Source organism: Osmia lignaria, chromosome 11, assembly GCF_051020975.1.
Source record: "Osmia lignaria lignaria isolate PbOS001 chromosome 11, iyOsmLign1, whole genome shotgun sequence".
In the NCBI taxonomy this organism is placed as follows: Eukaryota; Metazoa; Arthropoda; class Insecta; order Hymenoptera; family Megachilidae; genus Osmia; species Osmia lignaria.
In genome coordinates this window covers 8,518,732-8,541,420 of record NC_135042.1, presented here as the reverse complement: position 1 = coordinate 8,541,420, position 22,689 = coordinate 8,518,732, and the positions used below count along the sequence as shown (strand labels likewise).

Here is a 22,689-nt window from a genome sequence, read left to right as displayed (position 1 = left end):
CCTCTATTAGGCGAGAACGTCGAAGAGGCCAGAAGAATTCTAATTGCCATTGATTTTCACGCGCTCGCCGCACGTTTCCGCGTTTCATTATTTTCACCTCGCACCCGTGCCTTTCTTTCTATCATCGAATGGACATTGCGCCGTTCTCTCAGGAATTATTTACAAAACGAGTTCCCAAAATTCCATGTAAAATTCCATCCACCTTCTTCGAGTACCTAAGTCGGAAATTAGCGCAAGATTAATGCAACATCCTCCTCTTGACACGTTGAACGTCATTAACGAACCGCGTTCCCAATTATCACGGCCACGCGAAACGATACCGAGAAGTTTCGAGGCAGAGGCGAGCCTAATGCCCCAGTAACGGGATGACGCTTTTGTTCCCGGTGACGGTGAATTTGCAATTCAAATAATTAGCGATCCTCACGAAAAACGAACCGTCTCTCTTTCAGCCAGCGTCGCCGGCCACACGGGACCGCCTTCCACTCGGGCAGGATGTCCATTCGTGGTAAAATCGGACACGGTTCGTTCGCTGGCCAAGTTCCGCGATGAATGGCGAACACACAACAGTGACTTTTTGACCTAAATTCTTTAACGACCGGCTGAAAGCTGACGTCAGCGAGTCCTTGACCGTAACCGCCGATCACCTATACTCCTCCACCACCAGCATCGAGGCACCATGGGATCGTTGGTGACCCTATACGCGGGGGGAATTTGATTCGCGCCAACGCTTCCTGCTTCTTTCTCTCTCGACTCTCCAGTTTCGCCCACGTTCACCTCGTGCTTTCCTGCGCTTTCGTCCGCCATTATTTCAGGCAATTTTGGAATCCTTCGTGTCCCCTTTATGTCATTTCGTGATTCAAACGGCACAGAATTTTCGCGTGGGACGTTTGTACCGTTTCAGACTCGACATCGAAACATCGAATCGATCTCGACGCTCGTTTCTACGAAGCCAAAGTATTCTTTCGAGAATCTCGCAAGGCGCTGGCGCTTTATTCGGATTCGTAAGGAGCCGAGTAAAAATATTCAACGGAGGTAACCGGTATAATTATATGGTGCGCGTATCGCTGCGACGGGATGTTTACTTATTAAAATTGTAGGCCTACAGAAATCGGTGAGGATTACACCGAAACCGGTTCCAATTGTGTAGCTATTTTCGGAGGTACGCAAACTCGTAAAAGTCCTTTACGACGACCGATGGCCCGTGGCTCGTTCGCAAAACTGCCCGCTCGACGGACACGTTTCACGTCCATTGAAACGTCGCGTCGCGTCGTTTCGATGCTCGCCCGTTGCATGAAGAAGAATAGTCATTTAATTAACAGAGACACAAGAAGACGCGGACGAAGATAGGAAATGTTTAATTTAAAAAAATGATTTATCTGATTGTATCGATTTTAAAATTCCCATTGTACGGCACTGGTGAACCCGGAATTCAAATCAGGAGAATCTCGACGACACGTTCGATTCGAGGGATGCAAGATGGCGGAATGGTTGCACGCGCCAGCCGCGTAACACGAGATTCTCGTAATCGAATACGCGAGAGAGCGCGCGTACAAAGGGGACCACGGGACACCGGGAAAAGAGAGGGTGGTGAAAAAAAAAAACACGTGGATGGAGAGCGGATAGGATGTACATAACGCAGGAGAGAGTATTCGGACTGGCCGACCGATCGGACGGTATCCGCGTTACCCGAATGCTGCTGTCGAGAGGTCAGGGCGCACAGGATGCATCGATTTTTTGCCCCTTAACATTTTTTTCCCTCTTCTCTCCCTTCCCAACGTTTTTTTTTCCCTCCTCCTGTGCCGTACTGCTGTCTGTTCATCGCCTTTCTCTCCTTACCCCTGTGGAAAAATGCATAACGGGATGCGCGGACCGGACCTCGAAAATCGGGGGAACGTGCGCGGCATCGTCGAGTTCGGTTGAGTCTCCTTTTCCTCTTGGGACTACGAACAACGAGGGGTGTCCAGGGTTGTTTCTTAACGGAGGGGTGAATTTCGAGGAACAGCGAACTTACGTGGAAACCGTACTGTCTATCCAAAATATTAACCCTTCGCGAGTGGAACCCAAACGTTGAAGAGGATTATCTGTTGTTATTCGAATCGAGCAATGAATTCATGAGAAATGAGCGAATGCGAATGCGCAAACGGAAAGAAGCGAGTTAACATTCTACCCCTAACGCATCGAGTTCGAGTCCTGCTGTATTTACAAAAAAAGAGTGGAAAAAAGGGAATCGAGGTATAGCAGCCGTATGAAGAAAAAAAAGGCTCACGCACAGCGCCACATTTCCTTCCATCGATCAAGCAGAAACACGTGACAGGGAGGTCGAAGCCATCACGAGGATCCTACATCGTTCGTGTCCGCCGTTGCATCCTGCGGGAGGAGGGTGTCGGGTACAAGGGACGCGTAAAACGTTCCGCGTGAATCGAGAATTCGAATCCTGAACATCGGCACCGAGTGGCCACGGTTTCGGTGTTATATGCACGGGGCCAGGTCGTTGTTGTGCACGAGGAAACGTGACGCGAAAGCCGAGTCCTTTCCCGTGCATCTCATTAGGACACACTGCGAGGCAGGACCTCTGTGTCGCTTATCAGGATGGATATATTTTACGATCGGGAAGTTGGCCGGGCTTCCGCTGTTTGCGGCTACCTAATTGGACGGCTCTGTTCCTGCTACGATTCGCCGAGGCACCCTCCGCTTTCGTAGTCACCTAGCAAGCGTTTCTTTCCCGTTTTCTCGCTCCTCCTCGCCGACCCTACACGTCCTTTCCGCCTCCTTCTCACTTCAAGACCTTACGTCTTCTCGACCTTCCTTCTCGCCTTCCCTCGCATCCACCGCACCGTCGAGGAAGTTTAACGGCGGCCCGGCGTGGCACGGGCTGCGTTCACCGCGCATCCATGAAAGTGAAACGGAGAAAATCAGGTTTCGAAGACGAGCCTTCCTTCGAACCTACTCCTGGACGACGCCCGAGATAGAACCGGGAGTATCGTGTCTCGGAAGCGCATCTACGTCGAACATGAAAATCAATAACCAATTGCCGCGTACACGACGCGTCCGTTCCGCGAGAAGAAATCCGCTTGGCTGAGAGAAAATAGCTCCAAATCGAGAAAGAGAGAGTTGTTGTCGATCCGTGTAACACGTCCTAATACACTTGCTCATTACCATACGTTACATCGTGTCCGTTCTGCAAATGAGGCGAATGAATTTCAAGAAAGAAGAACGTATATCAATACACGAGGATGAATTATATAAGAATCATAGTGGAACGATGAAAATCGGTGAACGCGTTACAAAACAGTTCGTCGACGAGTCGTCTCAGCTGAGAGGCGGCCAAAGTCAGCTGACTCGGAGCGTTACCTGGCACGGGTCAAGTATCCCTCCTACTTTTCCTCGCTCTTTGTCCCTCCTCACGCTTTGTTTCGACTTCTGGCTCGTCGACCTGCGAACTGGCTGAGAACTGGCTGAGAACATTTTTCGAGGGTTCGATTTTCATCCACGACGAGCCGGCGAAGACGCGAGGCGCCATTGATCGATGATGGATTAAAAGGAAGAAGCGACGACCGAAGGGGCCAGCGTCGATTAACGAGCAACGAGAATCGAGCACGCATTCGAAGAGAAACCGATCGGTACCACGGCCTCGGTTCATAAACCAAGAAACCACAACGCGCCACTTCCCGTGAGGAACGTTCGCGGGCGATCGTTCCTCCCAGCTTCTTCCGTAAACAGGGTCCAATTTATGGTCAATTTATGCATCGAATTTCTGATACTTGCACTGTTTCTTTTCCCAAAAATTGCTGTTATCAAACGTCATTAAAATCTGATTCGAGGATGGCGTCATTCGCAACGCGAACGTAATGAATATTGTATCATTCATTTGAAAGAAGAGAGCGTGGTCGTTCGTAGCTCGGTCGCTGCATAAATGGGACCATTATGCAACAGTTTCCCTGGCTACTCGGGCGAAAGCAAGCGGAGGGGTTGCGAGGGGATCGCGACCAAGATTCCTCTTCACCCTGGTGCTCGCCCCACCTCGTGTTCTGTTGTGTCGTCCACGCGAAATCGTGCGAATCGATCGGGCCGCTGGTATGGGACAGAGTGCAAGGAGGAAGCGAGCGATCGAAAAAGAGCAAACCGGGAAGACGAACGCGGAGGATGAAGCAGCGACGGTGGCGGCGGTAGAAGAAGAAGAAGAAGAAGAAGAAGGAGGAGAAGAAGAAGAAGAAGAAGAAGAAGAAGAAGAAGGAGGAGGAGGAGGAGGAGGCACAAGTCGTCGGTGCAAACCGAACGAGGTATAGAGGAATCGGTAGGCGATACGGGAGCGGGGGAGGTCGAGCGTGCGAGGGAGGGAGGAGGTGGTGGCGCGGGTGTCGGGAGGAGGAAAGGTGGAGGCTAGAGGGGTCTCGCGGGGCCAGAGAGGTAGGGAAGTTGGTATCGCGGATGGCGATGGCGATGGCAGAGTCAATGTCCTAGCGCTCGCACTGGGTCACGGCGAGTTGCGGCCAACGACCCAAGGCAGAGCTCCTCTTTACTTTGCACAGAGCGAGCGAGAAAGAGGCCGCGACGAGGGGAACGAAGATGAAGCGGGACCGAGCGACAGACAGAGAGCAAGAGAGGGACGATAGAGCAGAAACGTGGCAAGAGGGAACGCGATGGCGAAAGAGAGCAACGGAAAGAGAGATACCGGGCAAAAGAAGAGAGACGAACACCGTGTTCCCTGGTTCCTCGTCTCGCGATGTGTATACTGGGTGCTCGAAGCGAGAAGTCGTTTCTCGCGGATCCATCCCGCGGATTCTCGTTTTCTGCTTCTCCGCGAAGGAACGTCTTAGCCTTTGTCCTCCGGCCGCGGCTTTTACCTAACCCAAGAGCAACCGCTCTTCGGATTCGCCAGGTCGCGTGACACGAAAACCAGCCTGAGAATTCTGTCCTCTTCCTCGAGCTGTGTGCTCGCGACGACAAGCGTGAACGCGATTATCGGTTGCTACTTAACGCTCTCGATCCTGGCGAGGTTTTATGAAAAATTAATATTAGAAAAAGTTAAAAAATGGTTGTAAGAAAGGCGAGAGGACACGGTGAAAATCGCTTCCTACCAAGGACCACGAAGATTTTCCCTTTCTTCTCGTTCATCTTCGAGACAGCGACCGGTTCCGCGATGTTCCACGATCGGCTACGACTCCTCTCAGCGGCAGCACTCTTCGACCGAGACTAATAGATTACGTTCTGTACGTCCGTCTCTACCTTTCGTCGTCGCTTTCCCGTGGATTCCTCTCCTGGTTGATGCTCGATCGCTCGTACTTAGCTTCTTATGTAATTCCCGTGTCCTTCCTCGGGGATACCGCGAGACACCCGGGACACGAGACACGCCAGATAGAATCTACGCGGCCTCCGACTTGGTGGCTCGCGAGAGAATTCGAGGAAAGCCGATAATGAACGTGCAGTAGCTGGTGGAACGCAGCTTCGAGCGGCGAATAGATAAATTACCAAGGCGTCTAATCAAATGTAAATCACCACTGGTCTCCTGGATTACGTATACCAGGGATAAAATCAACGATTCGTTGATTTCGATCGTCGATTCGTGAGCAGACTCCTTCGATCAAACTTCTCTGTAGTTTCTCGCATTCGATTCTTGCTGGATGGAGTTTCGTGTAATTTCTCTTTCTCCTTTTGTTCGTTCATTAATCATTTCAGCTGACGATGAGAATGGAGAAGAGTTGTAAGGGTGATAACGAGCAATATTGTCCAAATAATGGGGCAATTGTGGCGGTTGTCGGTTAATTAGACGCGTAGAGACACGGTGAACGAGGAGACAGGGAAACGGCGATCTCGCGCGATACACGCCGGTACCCGCGGTATTCGCAATAATTTATTCGGCCAATTACTTCAGAACTGACGCGAGCCTATGGCGAATCATTGAGCGTAAAGGTCAATAGCACGTAGCTCTAACTCGGTGCCGTGGAACAAGTCATCTGAGCGCGGTTTATTCGCATCGTTTGCCGTAGTTTCAACTTTTCGACCGATTAGATACTCTGCTCTCGTTAGAATCGCGCGATCCATTAGCCGTGAAAAATTCGAGAGAAAGAGGAGGGTAAAAAAAGAAAATACAAAAGTTTCCTTTCGACGGGTTAATGGCAATCTTCCAGTTGAATATCACGGAATTACTTCACCCTGTTATTATCTGTACCACGGTCCCTCTACGTGCGAGGGATTAATTAATCGCGCGATTAATAAGCGCACTGCGAATTTCAAATATTTATGAGAATGGAATCCAAGCGTTCGCGAGGCTTCCGAGGAAAGCCAAGTGGGAGAGATCGCCGATAAGCAGACGGAAAATACAAGAACGAGCTCGACTCTTCGCAAGAACGAGCGAGCTGAGCAACGCGCAAACAGCCGAGCAGTGAGAAGCGAGCGGCGATTAATGCCGCTGAATTACATCGGATCTTCGAATTCTCTTGGTATCCAACAGCTGGAAAAATAATTGCCACCTGTTACGTTGGATTAATGATTCGGTTACTCAATCGATCTTCCCAAGGTCCGAGATCGTGATCTCTTAAACGAACTGACTTTTCGAACGACGGATAGCGGAACGACGATAGATACGATATCGATAATATCATTTCTCTTGCAACACGTCAAAACGGGTCCTACCGTGAAATTAACAGAGACATAATTATCCAAAGATTATTCGTTGGCTACAAGACAGCCTCTAATGGTGATGGTCGGAACGACCACTCGGAGTAACAGGATTGCGAATTTAAAGGAATCTCTGTTTCCCGTGTTAACAAGACTACCGGGCTCTATAAATAATCGACTAATACCGTGTTCGACTCGAAACGCGAAAGCTTCGGATCCACCGAAATTCCAAACTTCCAATACACGCGACGCGGGGCATGAATTATTCGGCCCTGACTGTTAATCCGCCAACTCGTGTACCTTTTCTCCGCTGACGTAGCCGGTTACCATCCTGCCGATTGCTCGTTAGATCGATTTCTTCGTCGATAATCGGCCTCGTACTAGAACCCACACGCTCGATCCAAGATTCGCGTCACGTCCCGCTAAGCCCGTTTCAGACTTTTTCTAAACGGTCCTCGTGACTTTTCGTAGAGAAGGGCCGATTCGCCGACGACTGGTCAGCTCAGGGTAGAAACTAGACCCGCCAGAACGAAGAACTTGGCCCTGTGCGACGAGATCCGACAGTCGACGGATAAGTTTTGAAAGCGTGTTTCAAATTCGGTAGGGAATAATACCGTTAACGAGTTGTCCACGATTAGTTTGCGGCGAGGCTGATTCTTTTAAGCCAACTCGTTGCTCACCTACTTCGAGAGGCCTTTCCTGCTGCTTACGGCCTCGTCATTGGTCCACCGGCTGGTTTCTTCTTTTTCGATTACCAGGCTGTTTCGTTTGACCGCCATTCCAATTCTCTTCTCCGTTCTCGAATAAATCAGTTACCATTTTTATAATGGTAAGATCAACTAGGAGTACTCGGTTGGAAATTCAAGTTCAAACGTTAAACGATGCCTTTATCTTTCCGAATGATAATTCGTTCACGGTTAATGGTAATGCTGTTTGGGGATGGGAGGAGAATATGATAGAAGATTCACAGGATATACGGTAAGAAGAAGGTACCCTTCATGTGAACCGCGAGCTGCGGCTTGTAAACCGGAGGGAAACCCGAGGAAGTATATTTGAATTCGTTACGCGTACTTTGAAAAGTAATAGTATTGCTCGTAAAGAGAGCGAGGGTGGGAAGAGGATTGCTCTTTTCTGCTTTGAACAATGCCACATTTGGTTTATTCTGTCCGTTGCCTCGTTCGATGCGAACGTTGCACGATAACGAAATAGTTATGAAACGTGCAAGTCGCGTTTGTTAAGCAATATTTGGCAAGATTTCTAAAAGCAATCGATGCCGATGAGCTCATAGTTTTACGATGTATGGAATCGATTCCGCGTGCGTGCTGGCGGCGGGAAACGATGAATAGGCGATAATTGAAGCGGACGATGGTGCAAGAAGCGGCTGACCATCGCATCAGGGTCAGCGTTGCAACGAGGAAACGAAAGAGAAGAGAACCGGGGTTGCATAATCCCGATTCTCGATGCCGTGGCGCTGTCTCGGGGTCAGCATGCTTCGTAGAAAATCACTTTCCTTCCCATAGCATTCGCCGGTTCGTTCGCTCGCTTGCTCGCGCTTGCACCTCCGCCGATTCCTTCCTTCCTCCCGCGTTCGCCTTCTTCCTGGTTTCTCAGCTCGTTACGAACCAACCGACAAATTATCGGCGCTGCCTCGTCAGCCGTGGACGGGAACGCGCGTGCACGCATCGGTGGATAAGGGAAGCAAAAGGAAAAAAAGCAGAGAGCGAAGGAGAGGAACGACAAAATGAATAAGGTCGATTCGTTATTTGATCGAATGAAATAATGTATGAGTATTGATGACCTTTTTTCTACTTGACGTTGCGGAAAATTTAATTGAATAACCCTTCTTCTGTATAAATATGCATAAGTGACTGTAAACACTGTAATGTTCACTCCACATTCGACATGAGTTTACCTTTTCCCTGGATATCAATATCAAAAGAAAGGTATCGAGCAAGTACTCGTATCGATAAGTATCGCGATTCAACCCTAAGCACGAAATACCGGGATGAGGCTGTGAACGTAAGCCTCTGTGGTACTTTCACTTCCTTTCCCCATCGGCATCTCTTTCTCTCCCGTGTCTTTTTCTACCTCTTTCTCACCTTGTTCGCCTCATTCTTAGCCACTCTCCCTCTTTATCTCTCCCTCATCTGCCTCGGACATAGAACTACTTTTCCTTTCAAGCCCTTGACTGAGGGTACCCGACCATGCCCATCACGAAACCTCGATGGATACTCCTTCGTCTCTCTTCGCCCGCTGAGAATCGTCCTTCCTGTCTCTCGGTTGCATCTTGGCTCGGCCAAACGCGTGGGATAAATAGTTGCGTCCAGCCGTGGCTATTGCCGCATGATCACTGAACGAGACCCGCGGCGAGCCCGAGCGGACGATGGAGAAGGACGAAGCGGAGGAAGAATGAAAGAGTGAACGCGCGCGCCGTGACCTCTTCCGCGCGGCACCACGATCAGAGGAGGAGCAGCGCAGTCTGCGTGGAGCGTGCTGCCTGCTCGAGCAAAGGTGAGAACGACGCGGACCGAAGGAAACAGGGACACGAAGATGGTCAAGCGAAACGACTTCGTTCGCTGCCTACCGGTAGCGATAGCAAGGATCCCGAGGGGTTGAAGAGGAGACGCGGGAAAAGGCACCGGGCCATAGAGAGCCGGAGGAAAAAATTCGATGATGAAGAGAGAAGACGGTGGGCAGTTTCGCGCGTAGAGGACGTTGACGTTGATAACAGCAACGAGAACTGCTGATAAAACACCGATACTGGTTTCAGACCCCCTACAAGAATTCATTAACGTTTGATAGCGACTTCGGCAGACTTCGCATTAGTCTGTCCTTTCAGTGAAAATATTTGGAGTTTCATATGTTTTTCACCTTTCAGGCAAAGTTAGGGTGTCTTAACTGAGAAGAATAGAGTAGATACCGGTCCTTTTCTTCCGGTACCAAGTATCCATATAAGTAATGAGTAAAAGTATCGATACTTTGGCGGTATCGATTCAACCCTAGCAGCAACCCAGAAGAAGAAGAAGAAGAAGAAGAAGGTGAGGAAGAAACGAGCAGCGATCAAGGAGACGAAGAGCATCGATGATAGAGACAGCGTTCGAGCGAAGAGAACGAGCGCGAAGGAGCATGCAGAGGAAGAGACTGAAGGAAGGTTGCAGAAAAGCGGTTGGTTGGTGAGCGGCAGAGAGACGAAGAGAGCTGGAAGGTGAGTCGAGATGATGCAGTTGTGCGTTTGCAAGGAAGGCGGAAGGAGGAACCGCGGAGGGAACCGGTCCCGGTCACTGGGCCACCAGCCGGCCGTCGAACCCGCCACACTGCCATCTACCACCCCCTACCCCTCTTTTACCTCACCTAAACACTGTTTCTCCTTCTTCTTATTTCTCCTGTTTCGACGATCGTCTCTGTCCCGCTTCCTTCGCCCTCCCAGCTGCCTCCCTCGCCTCCTCGCCGATCCCCAGAATGCTTCCTTCCATCCTCGCCAACCTTTCTCGCCATTTCCAGCCTCCGCGACCGACGACTCTTCTTCGTCTGCCTTCAACCTCTTCAAACAATGTCAACCGGCGCGGTACCGGACGACTGGGCTCTGCGCGCCGATAAATGCCACCATGTTTACCGGCCGGAGGCTGTATGCTACCCGCGGATCATCCATCCTTCAACCGCGGGCTGAGTTTTCGACTTCCGTCTTGCCTCTAGAAACGTCGTACTTCTAAACCGTGAGAATGAATGATTAACTGGTTAGTTTTGTTGAATGGAAAAAAAAAAAAACAAAAACAGTGCCGTAATTTGAAAGCCTATGGACCCTGGCGAACATCCATTCTCCGACGATACGTTCGAGGACATTAGCATTGTTCCCATTTCTCGGCTCTCGAACTTTCCCGCGACGACCGGTGGAAAATGGAATAGAAAGGAGGCTGGTTCAGTCGGGCAGATCGATACACGATGATCGTGATAATCGATCGATTCGTTGAAGATCGAAGGAAAGAACGCGTGCCGTCAACGTTGATAGATGGAGGCGGTGAAAAGGAACGGAGACACGGGGACGAGGCGGACACGCTCGTTCGCGTGGAAAGAATGGAAGAATTAGTTTTGGATCGGGCTTTCGATCGTGAGAGAGCTGACGAGCAGGTAGCGCAAACGGAAGCTTGACTCGTACACGGTAATCTCGGCAAGATACGCCAAACATTTTCTCTTAATTAAGAAAGGACGTGGCCGTAATTAAGTTTCCCTTCCACGTTATTCTCCTGCTCGTTTCAGGTTCGTGCGTTGCATTGCCATCGTTGCATTGGCGCGCAGATGCCGACTGCGAATCTAACTGGACAAAAGTCGAAAATTATTGTAAATACATAAAATTAAGTTTCTATTATTGTCAGTCCGGTTTTTAATAAATATTCCGTGCTATCCTCGTTAGAAGTCACGCGAGTTTATCACCTCCTGATATAAAATCCTTGACGTTAGTGTAATTGTAGCACAGCATAAACGTTGCAGAAATATAAGAAACATTCTTAGAAACAAACACGATATGGCGTACGAGCTTTATCACCTGGTTTCCCATAGTAAATCGGGTAGCACAGGACGGATAACCCTATCGGCAGCGAAGCGTTAATTTAGCAATCAACCGGACGATATTACAATCCGGCCCGTCCACTCCAGGCGTTGTAGTCCTTGTTCGTTTTATCAAGATCGGTCGATCGACTTCCCGATAGGAGAGGCTCACCTTAACAATACCACGACGGACACGCGTTATCGCGCGAGTGTCTCGCGTTTCGACGAGCTGGTAAACGCGTGTACGCCGCGCTCTGTTACGCGGTAATCGACAGTCTGGAAAGTTCGATGATTCCTGTCCCACGTCGCCGTTCGCTTAGATTGCATTCCGCAGATAAGACACCGCTGACCCGGGGGAACGCTTATTGGCATATGTCGCGACGTTTCCGAGCTCCAAAAGGAATGCGCGTGATCTCGGATTTTTCAAGAGGCCGCGTGTTTTGTCCGCTCGTGAGAATCGAACGGCGATTCGAATCGAAACTGATGCGACCGGACAACATTTTCTGCTTCTTCGCCTCGATCTACGGTTAAAAAGTTACTTCTTACTGGGAATTTTACTTTGTACTCGATGGGAACGAGTAATTGTATAGCCACATATCCTGGTTCTATGAAATAAAAGATTGTTACTGACAGTTGTTAAACTCATTGATTTGCTGACATTGACTGCAAGTAAAATAAATTTCTCCCGCACCTACAGACAGTAAGATAAAGTTACCTTCTGCCAAGCTATGATTACCATTTGAAGGTAAGAATATAGCAGTGACTACAGATGTAGAAGACTGGACATGCCTTTGTTTTCGTGGGGGCATGATTTAGGGGGTCCCAGACACCCCCAGATGAGATTAGATCTGCATGCAGAGAGCACAGACAGATATCGAGAGATATCTCGTCGGTGCCGCGCCTCAAACTGACATCTAAAAAGATCTAATTTTCACTCCCTTTGAATCTATTTTTTTTTTAAATCAGTCAAAAGCAGCACAAAACTGAACAATTAATATTGTAATTGTTTGACAAACTTGTATTCACTTCATGCACTTTGGTAAACAAATCATTCGAAAGTTGTTGCGTACTTTATCGGCGTCAATTATATCAACGGTAGGTAATACCGACAAGTGAAATATAAGAACGACTAGCAAAATATAAGACCTAAAAACGCGAATTAGTATACCATCATGGGGTATAGTTTTTGATATCGAAGCAATCTGTAAGTATTTCTGATTTATATACTAGGATAAAGCAGATGGCGTTCGTTCTCAAGGCACAAATTCACGACCCCTTGAGAAAAAAGGTATGTCCAGTCTAGTTGAATCTGTAGTGACTACTGTTGATAAGCTAGCGACCATTGGCAGGTCGCTTTCTTACCAGATGTTGCTAAGAAATCTCTCTACCTAAATGTACCATACTCCTACCTTAAAGTAGAAATCATTGAAAAAATACGTATAAAAAATTTATTTCCAAACCCTTGAAAATTATTAATAAACAACGTATCTTCAGCATATCCCTTTCTGTACGTTCGGCCTACAAATGGGTTCGACAACGTTTACAGGTTCTCCACATGGTGGACATGGTGGACATGGAGGACATGGAGGACAAGGAGGACATGGCTGACAAGGTACAGGTGGACATGGTGCAGGTGGACAGGGCATAGGACAACAAGGATCACATTGTTGTGGACACTGAGCACAGCAGGAACAATTTCCAGAAACGCAGGATATCTTTGCCTCCGCCATCGGTGGACACGGACAGGGTTGACAGGGTTGAATGCACACCGGCTTGCAGTCCACTTCGCAGACGTATTGCATCTCGAACGGTAGGTCGTTTCGAACGGTGAGACATTTGCCTTGAATGAGGTAGCAGTAGGACAAAGCCAGGACAGGGTTGCCACTGTAGGGTAGCTGGTGAGGTCTGGGTAGATGTCCGTTTATATCGATGTGCGTGTATTTTAAGGGAGCACAGCTACAGGCACCGTGCTGCAATCGATACGAGGGGGATGAGAAAGTGAGGCCGAACGTTGCGGATAGAAAAGGAGAGGAGGGAGGCCGGCTAAATGAGGCTTTAAACGTCATTGCAATGGAAAAGCTTTTTAATCTGCCATTAATGGCTCCTCGCGGTACTTATGTTAAGCTGATCGCCCATAAAAAATTCATCCTGCTTTCCTGCCGAGAGGAGAGCGCTTTGCACCGCGTTAAACATAACTGGAAAATAGAAGGCCAAGCTGTAAATAATTTTCATGTATCCTATCAGAGTATACTCAGGAGGGCGAGCGTACTCAGCGAAGCTCGCTTTATTGGACGATAAATCGAAGGGATGCTTACAGGAATCCCTAAGGATCAACAAGGAGATTTGATTTTGGGAGAGAAGACGATTAAAACACATCGTTTAGAATAATCTGTGTACCTTGTCTAAGCCGGAAGCCATGATCAAGAACGCGGACGGACCCTGGTGTCCCCTTTCCGTTTTCTTCGTCGACTTGTTCACCGATTGAAGTATGTCGTCACCTTCGGTCCGACCTTCGTGGAAATGAAAGTCCTCCCTGCGTATCCTCGAGATCTCGAAAGGATCGCCCATCGTCTCGCCGGACGCTTGAAGCTTCTCCGCGTTGCTGACTAAACGCGAGACAGCGTTGTCCATGACGATCTGGAAACAGCACGAAACCGTGTGGAATAAATTGCACGAATCGTTTCGAAGCTCGATACGGAAGACCAACCGAGTATCCACGTCCAACGGTGAGTATCGCATGGTTGGTCAGCGTGGCGATGGTGAAAATGTGCGGATTAACCGAGCACAGGGCCATTTCTCGGATGTGACATAGGGCATCGGCCATCGCCATTCTACCTTCCGCGTCCGTATTCCCGACACGTACTCTAACCCCGGCTTTCGCGGTGATCACCTCGTCGGAGACGTAAGAATTCTCCCCGATGCTGTTCCTCACCACGCACAAAGCCGCCACCGCTTTCACAGTCGGCGGTTGCAATAGGTTCACAACCTGGGAACCAGAACCGCGAGATGATTTATTATCGAAGAACAACGTGCAACGAATCGACGCTGATCGATTAGAGATTATTATATCGTCGAACGAAACTTCGTGAGTCACGAGTTGCATTAAATCCACCGACGAGAGCTCGATCATGGATTGCCATGTTATTAGACGTACAGAGGAAGCCCGTCGCGCGTAATCTCATCGATTTAATCGGCGAGTTAATCGTTGCGAAATGAAACGCTCGACATTAAATCCACGAATCTCGTCACGGTGCCGCGTCAAGTACGAAACTACCCGTATCAGTGATGCGTATCGACGATAGATGCGACGGTTCATGAAAAATCGCGGTGTCGTCGAACGTTTCATCCCGTTCAAACAATATGTATCGAAGCGGCTGATCGACCGTGAACAACTGCTATTATATTGAAGCACCTGCATGAATCCAGCACACGCCGCCGCCCCACATTTGTCCCTCGACATACCGCACATAGTGCCCTCGATCTTGAGGTCGACGCCGCCGGTGTCGTAAGTGACACCCTTTCCCACAAGCATCACCGTCTCCAAGACGCAGGCAGGATTAGGTGGCTCGTAGGTCAGGAAAATTATCCTGCCCGCGTGGCGGGGTATCATCGAGGCTGCGCGATTCACGCACGCGAACAGAGGATACTCCTGGAGTAGAGTGTCCTGGTCGGACACTACTTGCATCGTCACGTTCGAGCCGCAAAATAGCTCGGCGAGGTACTCCTCCATCCTTGGTGGCGCCATTCTTTCCGGATCCGCACCACCTGCGAGTGATTGCAATATTAAATTTGTTATTAACCAAAACCACCCTCCTTATATTTAAAAGAAAAATAAAATAAATATCCTGCTTCTTGCTCACGCTTCGAAACTTTTCCAATGTGCCACGTATTTTCGTTTCGCCGGACGTCCGTGTGTCCCTGCGATCGTAGGTTTCCCGCTTCCGTTGGTTGAAATAAGAAAAAACGGTAATACGACGTGGCGAGACGAGGTCTAACGAGCCCCTGCAAGCAGGCTTTCGGTTTAAATTTAAATCTATAGCGGTCGGTGTTTCAGTGACTTTTAGACGCGAGCGGATTCTCGCCGCTGCGCGATATCTTTTTTAATTTTCCCGCACGAGAAGACTTTTAACATCGTATTAAAAAGGAGAAGCACGCTCGACGTAAGATCGCGCGTAATTTTATGCGCGGCTGCCTTGGGTAGAAATTACAAGGGAACGTAATCCCGTTTTATTTCGCGAGAAGGATGTGTCTGACCGCAAAATACTTTTATTTTTTCAACCCCCTCTCCGCCCCTTCCTCTTTCAACGTTCTTCGCGGGCATACATAATAATTTCAGTCGAACAGTTTAATCTCTCAACACTTTAAACTCTTTAACTGCATTTCACGTTAATAGGAGCGGAGAAAAACGTTCGCGATAAAGAAGAATTACCACCAGTTCCATTTAATACTCTTCAGTTGATGATTATTTCATCTCGTTTAAAGAACAAACGATTCTATGGAGATGGTTTATCTTCTTACTTCGTTAGTTTCAAATCAAAATCATAAAAAGCTTAACATTCCACGACCTCGTATTTGAAAAATGGTGATATAAGGAAACGCGTCTCGACTGGTCGTCGCGAAAAACCTGTACGCACAACTTTTTCCCGCTTAATTAAACGCTCGAGATTCTTGGTGAAACGTGCAAGTAGAACGGACTGAAATTTACATTCCACCAGTGGCGAAGGAACGCGTCGAATTGCTGAGTCGACGTTCAGAGTACAAAGAATTCGAGCAAAATTATATAAACCAAAAATTATTCGAGAAACCCGCACGAATTCTCCGTCACGTTCGTTGAAACCCTTTGAAGTTTCGTTTATTTTAACGGAACGAATAAATGCGATTACGTTTAAGAAAAAGCACGGATGGATATTTTGGAGAATCGCGTCAGAGGTTGTTCGTAAGACAATTTTACCAAAAATCAGAGAGACGCGAAGCGTCCAAGTTCACGCTCGACCAGTCGAGTCGTTCGCCGCGAGCGATTTTTCCACCCCCTTGTTCCGTTCCTCGGCGAAACGGAAGTTGGGACCATTCTTCGGCGAGTCTGCTCGATAAAGCAATAGAAATCTCGGCCGACTTACCGATGTCCCTCGCGACGTATCTTCCGCTCTCGAGAGCCGAGGCCAACTTCACGATACCCTGAAGCTTCTTACTGCAAATCGGACTCCAGACAGCCAGTTGACACGCCTTGTAACACCGGTCCGGGCATGTTTCTCGCACCTCCAACGGCTGTGCAAAACCAGGAAATAAATTGAAGATGAAACTTTAAGAGTTTAAGAAGTGTAGTGTAATATTTTAACAACCATGGTATTATGTTGTATTTACCTGGTCGATTAAATAAATTCTATTATGAGACTATTATTAGTCTAATTATTAATCAAAAGATAAAGAAATGCTTGAACAGAAGCTCGCCTTGGCTTTAAAATCGATACGAACCGAAATAAGCTCTCCATATCTTTTCATCTAAAAATGGAAAAAGAATTTCAACAACAGCTCTCTGAAAATACACAAGCTACAAGTTTGCCAATTAAATAACAGGAAGTATCAATTCGATAATCAATGTTCATTAAATACGGTAATGAATAATAAATAATCCGCATCAATGTTTCATTAACATTTCCCGAAAGCGAGCTTGTTTAAATACTAAATATGTATTAAATAAAGCAGTGTAACGGATCGAACAGCACCGTGCACGAGTCAGTTTTACAAGGAAAGAGAAGGATAATCGTAACTGGAGGAGAATAATTTCGGTCGAGGAAATATTTTCGAGCTACCTCTTTTTTAAACGAGCCAATATTAAACAGACTCTTAAGCAGAGTCACCTTTCGTGACTTAAAGGCTCTAGGTGCGCTCAAAAGCCCCTAATTAGCTAATAAACGAGAGGACAGGACAGGCCCGACGAAGATTTCACCCTCCTACTAGAATATTTCACCAAGTTTTCGTCGAGTTTCTGTAAGCGGTCGAGTCGGCTTCCTAACGCAGCTTCTTAGCGGCTTTGTTCCTCCAGACAGAAAATATTAAAGCGGATAATCCTCTTAGTGGATCGCTGGTTCATAAGCGACGGCTTGGACTTCCGTGCTGGACGTGTGTCTCGTTCGAAAGTCCTCCTACTAATCCGCCTTAATATTTCACCCTCTCGACCCATCGAGAGTATCCCACAGCTCCTCGTTTCTTTTCCTCTTCCCCTGGTTTTTCGTTTACGCAGCTTCATCGTCAACAAAGATCGAATACCGATATTTATTTTTACACGTTTCATTTACTCGGTTAATGTCGACGAGCCTCGGTTCGGAACGCGTTAAAGGAAATTAAATATTCGGTATCGTTCTATATAATAAAATAAAGGTTCATTCTTCGCGGATCGGGAAAGATAACTTTCAGCACGAAAGATGGCTCGTTTCTCGGCCTCGCTCGTCTTCGTTATCCGAACGCCGGGCATAGTTTCGCGTTAATGTATTCGCTGCTTGTATCAGAGGAGGCTGGTATAGATATATCTGCTATGCTCGCCGATAGCTATTATTTCGAAGTAGGTGAATAGTTCGGAGCCATGTATAGAGCGATCATTGGTATCGCACGAAAGCCAGGAATCGCGGGCAACGTTTTGTGAACAGTTTAGCGTTCTGCTAATTTGACGACTGCCGTCGAAGAATTTCGGGCGATTCATCGTTACGAATGGTGTATGTACAATGTCCCATTTACCGAGCTATTAAACCATGTTTCTAGCTAACAAAATTATACCGCCTTTCGATAATAAAGCACCGGAGAGTTTAAAGAACGATGAAACGAGATGATATTCTGCTGTACAACAACCGTTCGAGCGGCAGTTCCAACAATCTGATCGACAGGAAGGAAGGAAGGAAGGAAGGAAGGCGAGGGGGAAAAAAAGGGATGAAACAGGCAACGCGGTAATCTTCGCGAAAGTCATTTGCAGGAGAACCTTTTTTCCCTCGGCAATGGGTATTCCATTAGCCCTCTGGCGAATTTTCGAGCAATTTCGCCGAGCGAAAGCGTCCGAGGATAGCCCGGGAAAGAGAGTGAGAGAGGAATTTCGTGGGCGCCGAAGTTTCTTTGGGATTTCACGAAAACGATTTCCATCTGCAATAACACAGAAATTCCAAATCCTCCCTGAAAATTAACTTCCTACGGGAAGACTTCCGGGAATTCCGATCGAAATCGTTGAAACCTACGAATCTCCTTGGTTCTTTCAATCTCGTCGCGAGAAGAAAGATCAAGAAGCACCGGTGCCGAAATTAAAAATAAAAGGAAGCAGAAACGGCGCGCGGTATGATCACGAGGGAAGCTGGTCGACGTTGTCGTTGAAAAGAAAAGACGAAGGAAGGTAGCGAAAAGAGAGAAAGGGGTAAGAAACACTGCTGAAGATAACGGAAGTTCTATAGGGGATGGAAGAGGCGACGCTTACTACGGGCGTTCCGATTACGCGGCATCGGAATTCCGAGGGCGTCCTCCGGTATTTGGAAAACGATGCCCCGTATTCGCGAGGCTAAACGACCGAGCAAGCAAGCCTCGACGAAAGAACGAACGAGCTTCTCGTCGATGGTTCAACACACCCAGCCATACACGTACACACACGTACACGCACACGAAGATGGAAGAGGGTGAGAGGGTGCTCTCGAGTATTTCGCTAATTAGGTCGCACCGCCGGCCGCCAGGATTTAGGTACGCCAGGCATCCGTTACTCTTGGTAAGACGGAACCCCTCGCAACCCCTTCGCACCCCAAACTACCTCCTCCTGGCGCCGTTCTTCCCGTTGAAAAGGCACGTGCTCCTCTTCCTTAGCTGATCCTTCGTGTATCGCAGGCTTAAAGTTGCAAGCACCAAGCACGCGGAGTTCCGCGTCCAAGATAACAGACGAAAATCCCGACCAACATTCCTTGAACCCAGAGGCACACGCGAAACACTAATCTGGTTACTTAATTGTTAATCAATCGATGATCAACCAGGAATCTGTTTTCGTCGGAGGATTAACACCCTGTATATATATACCAAATACAATATTTTTTTTATCAACAAATTTAGTACTCTCTTTTCCGAATATCATCGTCGAGTAACAGGAACGAGCGTTCCATTCGGTTATTAGGGCGAATAAAATCCCTAGGCGTTACGGTTCGACGACATTTTGAGTAAACACCGGTGGGTGACAGGTATCAGCAGCGAAACGCGCGGTCAACAGAGCTATTAAACAACACCTGTCAACGCCAGTGGCGAGGCAAGCTGTGGCTGATGGATAAGTGTGTCTTACGAACGGATCGCGAGCACCCATTGTTCATCGACGTCTTTGCAGCAACGTTCGAACAAGTTACTTGTACCATCCGACTCCTAACAGTTCGAACTATGATCGAAAGCTGAGAGTATTGTATATCGGAATTGGACGTTCGACACTGGCCAATCATATCTGAGCGCTATCCTGCTTGTTAAATTATCGATAACGTCAGGCAGAGACAGGATTAATTAGAGACGCCATTGTTATAATGTAGTTCATGTCAATTCCACGTCGGTCGATCAAGCAAAATGTCTTCCAGTATTTCGAACAGTTCCAAAGAAAATGACCAAGTCCCAGTGCTAATTACCATGCTCGAAAGAAACACTCCCAAGGGGGCAATTGATTCTCGACAAACGGTAATTCAGCCGTTAAATAAATCGACGGAAGGGAAAACTTTTCAGCTTTCGGGACGAGGCGATTAACGGCGACGCTGGTCGAAAGGATAACGAGGAGAATCTGGAGCGTTCGGACCAGGGTCAATCGTTTACCCAGAGACTAACGGAACAGTTTGACCAAGAGTTTGCGAAGTATTACCGTGTCGTGTAACCCCGGCTGACTCGATGCATGCCAACGTCATTAGTTATGGATTAAGATGCCGGCGTCGCGTCGCTTCGTATCCCTTCGGCTAGACTCAATTTAAGCTAATAAGAGCTCGCGGGAGAGAGGGGAAGGAAATTTAGGTCAGTTTGAACCGACCGATGAAATCTGACCAAACCCGAAATACGAGGATGAATTCCTTTCGAACACAACCACCGGGTTTCTATTCTACCCGTTAGCCAGGCACACCCGTATGTTGTCTCTGTTTGATTGGTTTAAATGGCGCGACAGCGACCACATTTCGACCGACTATCGGGGAAACGCTTTAACCAGCCGTGTTGCCTACAATTGAGCGACGCGCGTTTATCAGCGACGTTGACGTTACTAATCTTCGGTTGCTCCACTTTCTTCCAGGATCGTTCGATCGAGCAACGAAAATTATCTTCCAGCTTTTCGTTATTTTATTTTGAAATTCAATATTTTATAACTACTCACCACGTACAGTCCTTCGAGGGCTCCCAAAAGCGTGACGAGCTCCACGTTCTCGAAGCGGATATCCGGCAGGAGAGCTAGCAACGGACACCTAACTCCAGCTTTCAGTGCTCTGTTAACAGAACAAAGTAATGGGATGTTAAACGAGAATGATAGAGAATTCGAAGGAAAATCAAACAGCAGAATTGAGTGGTATGCAACTTCCCCCCTCTCTTGATTACTAATGAGATCAGCTGTGCGTCAGAATGCTCGCGATTTCAAAATCTCTTGATTAATCGAACGAACTTTCAAGCGATAAGATTGAAGCTGGATTAAAGCTATCTTCGAACAAACAAATGGTCAATCGGTTGCGTGTATTCGTTTTGTTCTGAGTTATATACAAAGCGCGAGCGGTGATGCATAAAACAGTGAACGCGATACTCGATCATGAATATTTACTCGCGCAGTTCATTGCAAATTTATTAGCAAAAATATGGTGGCGAAATGAAGCTTGCTCATCTGACGATTCATAAATAGATACGGTCGATCGCCGGGAAAAGTCGATAGCTTTTATGAATCATTCAGCCGGCAGTGCACAATCAACCCTTCCACGATTCGGGGTTAACTATTCCGTGGAGCTTCTTATAAATATTCAACGGCTGAATTTATCTCTTCACACGGAGGCCATCGATCATACGAAACGAGGGGTGCGTCGGAATCTTGCGGGATGATAACGCGATTAACCCTATCCGTCAATGAATACTATCTCTTTCCTATTTTGCCGCAACTCTTCACTGTCGTACATCTGTTTCCTATCGCCGTCATGTGAGCAAGGATTAGACGAGCTTCGATCTACCAGAACCATTCATTTTGTAATTTATTATTTACATTTGTTAATTTGTACTCGCTATTTATTATTTACACTCTTCAGGCATATCGTCAAATATATTTGTTCGATCTCAATTTCGAAAACTGTTTTCATCGCTGCGACGTATAGTTGATTGAAAATGAAAAACGATGCACGTCAAATATTTTGTCGACTTTTTACGTCATAAAAAAATTGTACAAAAACGTGACGGGTTAAAAAACTTGTACGTTTCAACAAAATATTCGGTGTAGTAACGAAGAATAGCCAGTTTCAGATGTGGTACACGCACCCTTCGTGGAAGAAGAATGAACAAACGAGAAACCAGAAACGAATTGATGACAGAGTCGCGGAACAAAACCGTTGGGAAGCGTTCTTTTTCACGCGTGACCGAACCGATGATTCGAAAACTCGGTGTGCTCGTTAGCCGACGGTTTGTCGTTAGATTCGATTATCCGCCACTCGACGCCTGCAGCCGTGGACTTTTACAGAGAGCAAACGTTTCGAGGACCGATCGCAGCAACGTTCACGGCTCCCGAAGGTAACCGCATTATCCGCCGCGCGAAATCTCCTTCGTTATTCAACAAGCGGCTAATCCGAGTTCGCTTAATGACCCTGCACTTCGAACCTTCCGGCGCGCCAATTAAGCCGGCCGGCGATTAATAAGCAATTACGCGCGAATCGTCTCCAGTTGATCTCTCCGTAGCTTTGTTTTTATCTCCCTAACTTCTCTGCCTAACGTTCGATTCAACGACTTACGAATTTTATCTTAATTAGTAAGATCCTTCCCCAAGCTTCGACTTCTACTTAACTTCATCTAATAAATATAACCATTATTTTCAGTTAATTTTTCCAATCGAACTACCTTTGGACACCTTTAATGGCCGCCTCGGCGAAGCTCCGCACGTCGTGATAATCCATGTTGAGCGGGCCTGTCGGACTGTAAATGAGCCTTTTCGCGGGCAAATTGATTGGCAAAACCGCACCTATCACGCCCAGGGCGGAATCGATCTGGGCAGCGCTGTATAAAACAGTTTTGAAAGGCTCCGGCTCGTCGAAACCCGGCGCGCAACCCGATATCAGGATTATGCCGTCGTAGTCGCAGCTGCAGATGTTCGGCTCGATTTTCAGCTGACACGGCATCCATCTGAAACAAATCATTATGCTCGTTAGCACGGTTCGTCGGTGCTAATTGTCGTGACTCCGGGGCTAGCCGAGTAATTAGTCGGTAACCGGATCCACCGCGTGTCTCGCCATAATTCGTAAACAATAGGCTGCCGCGAGCTTGTTCTTCGAGTAATTTTGTCGTTCGAACGAGAGCATTGTTGTTTCGAAAAGTAGA

The 22,689-nt window shown here is 47.7% G+C and overlaps 1 protein-coding gene across 2 annotated transcripts in view; it reads right to left on the bottom strand.

Annotated features, from left to right (window-relative positions):
* Positions 1–12,594: 12,594 nt before the first annotated feature.
* Dip-B (Dipeptidase B) overlaps positions 12,595–22,689 on the bottom strand; it is a 42,187-nt gene continuing 32,092 nt past the window's right edge. For both annotated transcript variants that reach the window (XM_034323878.2, XM_034323877.2), the window contains exons 2-8: positions 22,213–22,494; positions 20,507–20,615; positions 16,278–16,425; positions 14,573–14,925; positions 13,868–14,146; positions 13,558–13,797; positions 12,595–13,130 (exon numbers count right to left, since the gene is read on the bottom strand). In XM_034323878.2, coding sequence (XP_034179769.1) covers positions 12,651–13,130; positions 13,558–13,797; positions 13,868–14,146; positions 14,573–14,925; positions 16,278–16,425; positions 20,507–20,615; positions 22,213–22,490 — 1,887 coding nt within the window. In that variant the 5' untranslated portion in view covers positions 22,491–22,494 and the 3' untranslated portion in view covers positions 12,595–12,650. The remainder of the gene's footprint in view (positions 13,131–13,557; positions 13,798–13,867; positions 14,147–14,572; positions 14,926–16,277; positions 16,426–20,506; positions 20,616–22,212; positions 22,495–22,689) is intronic.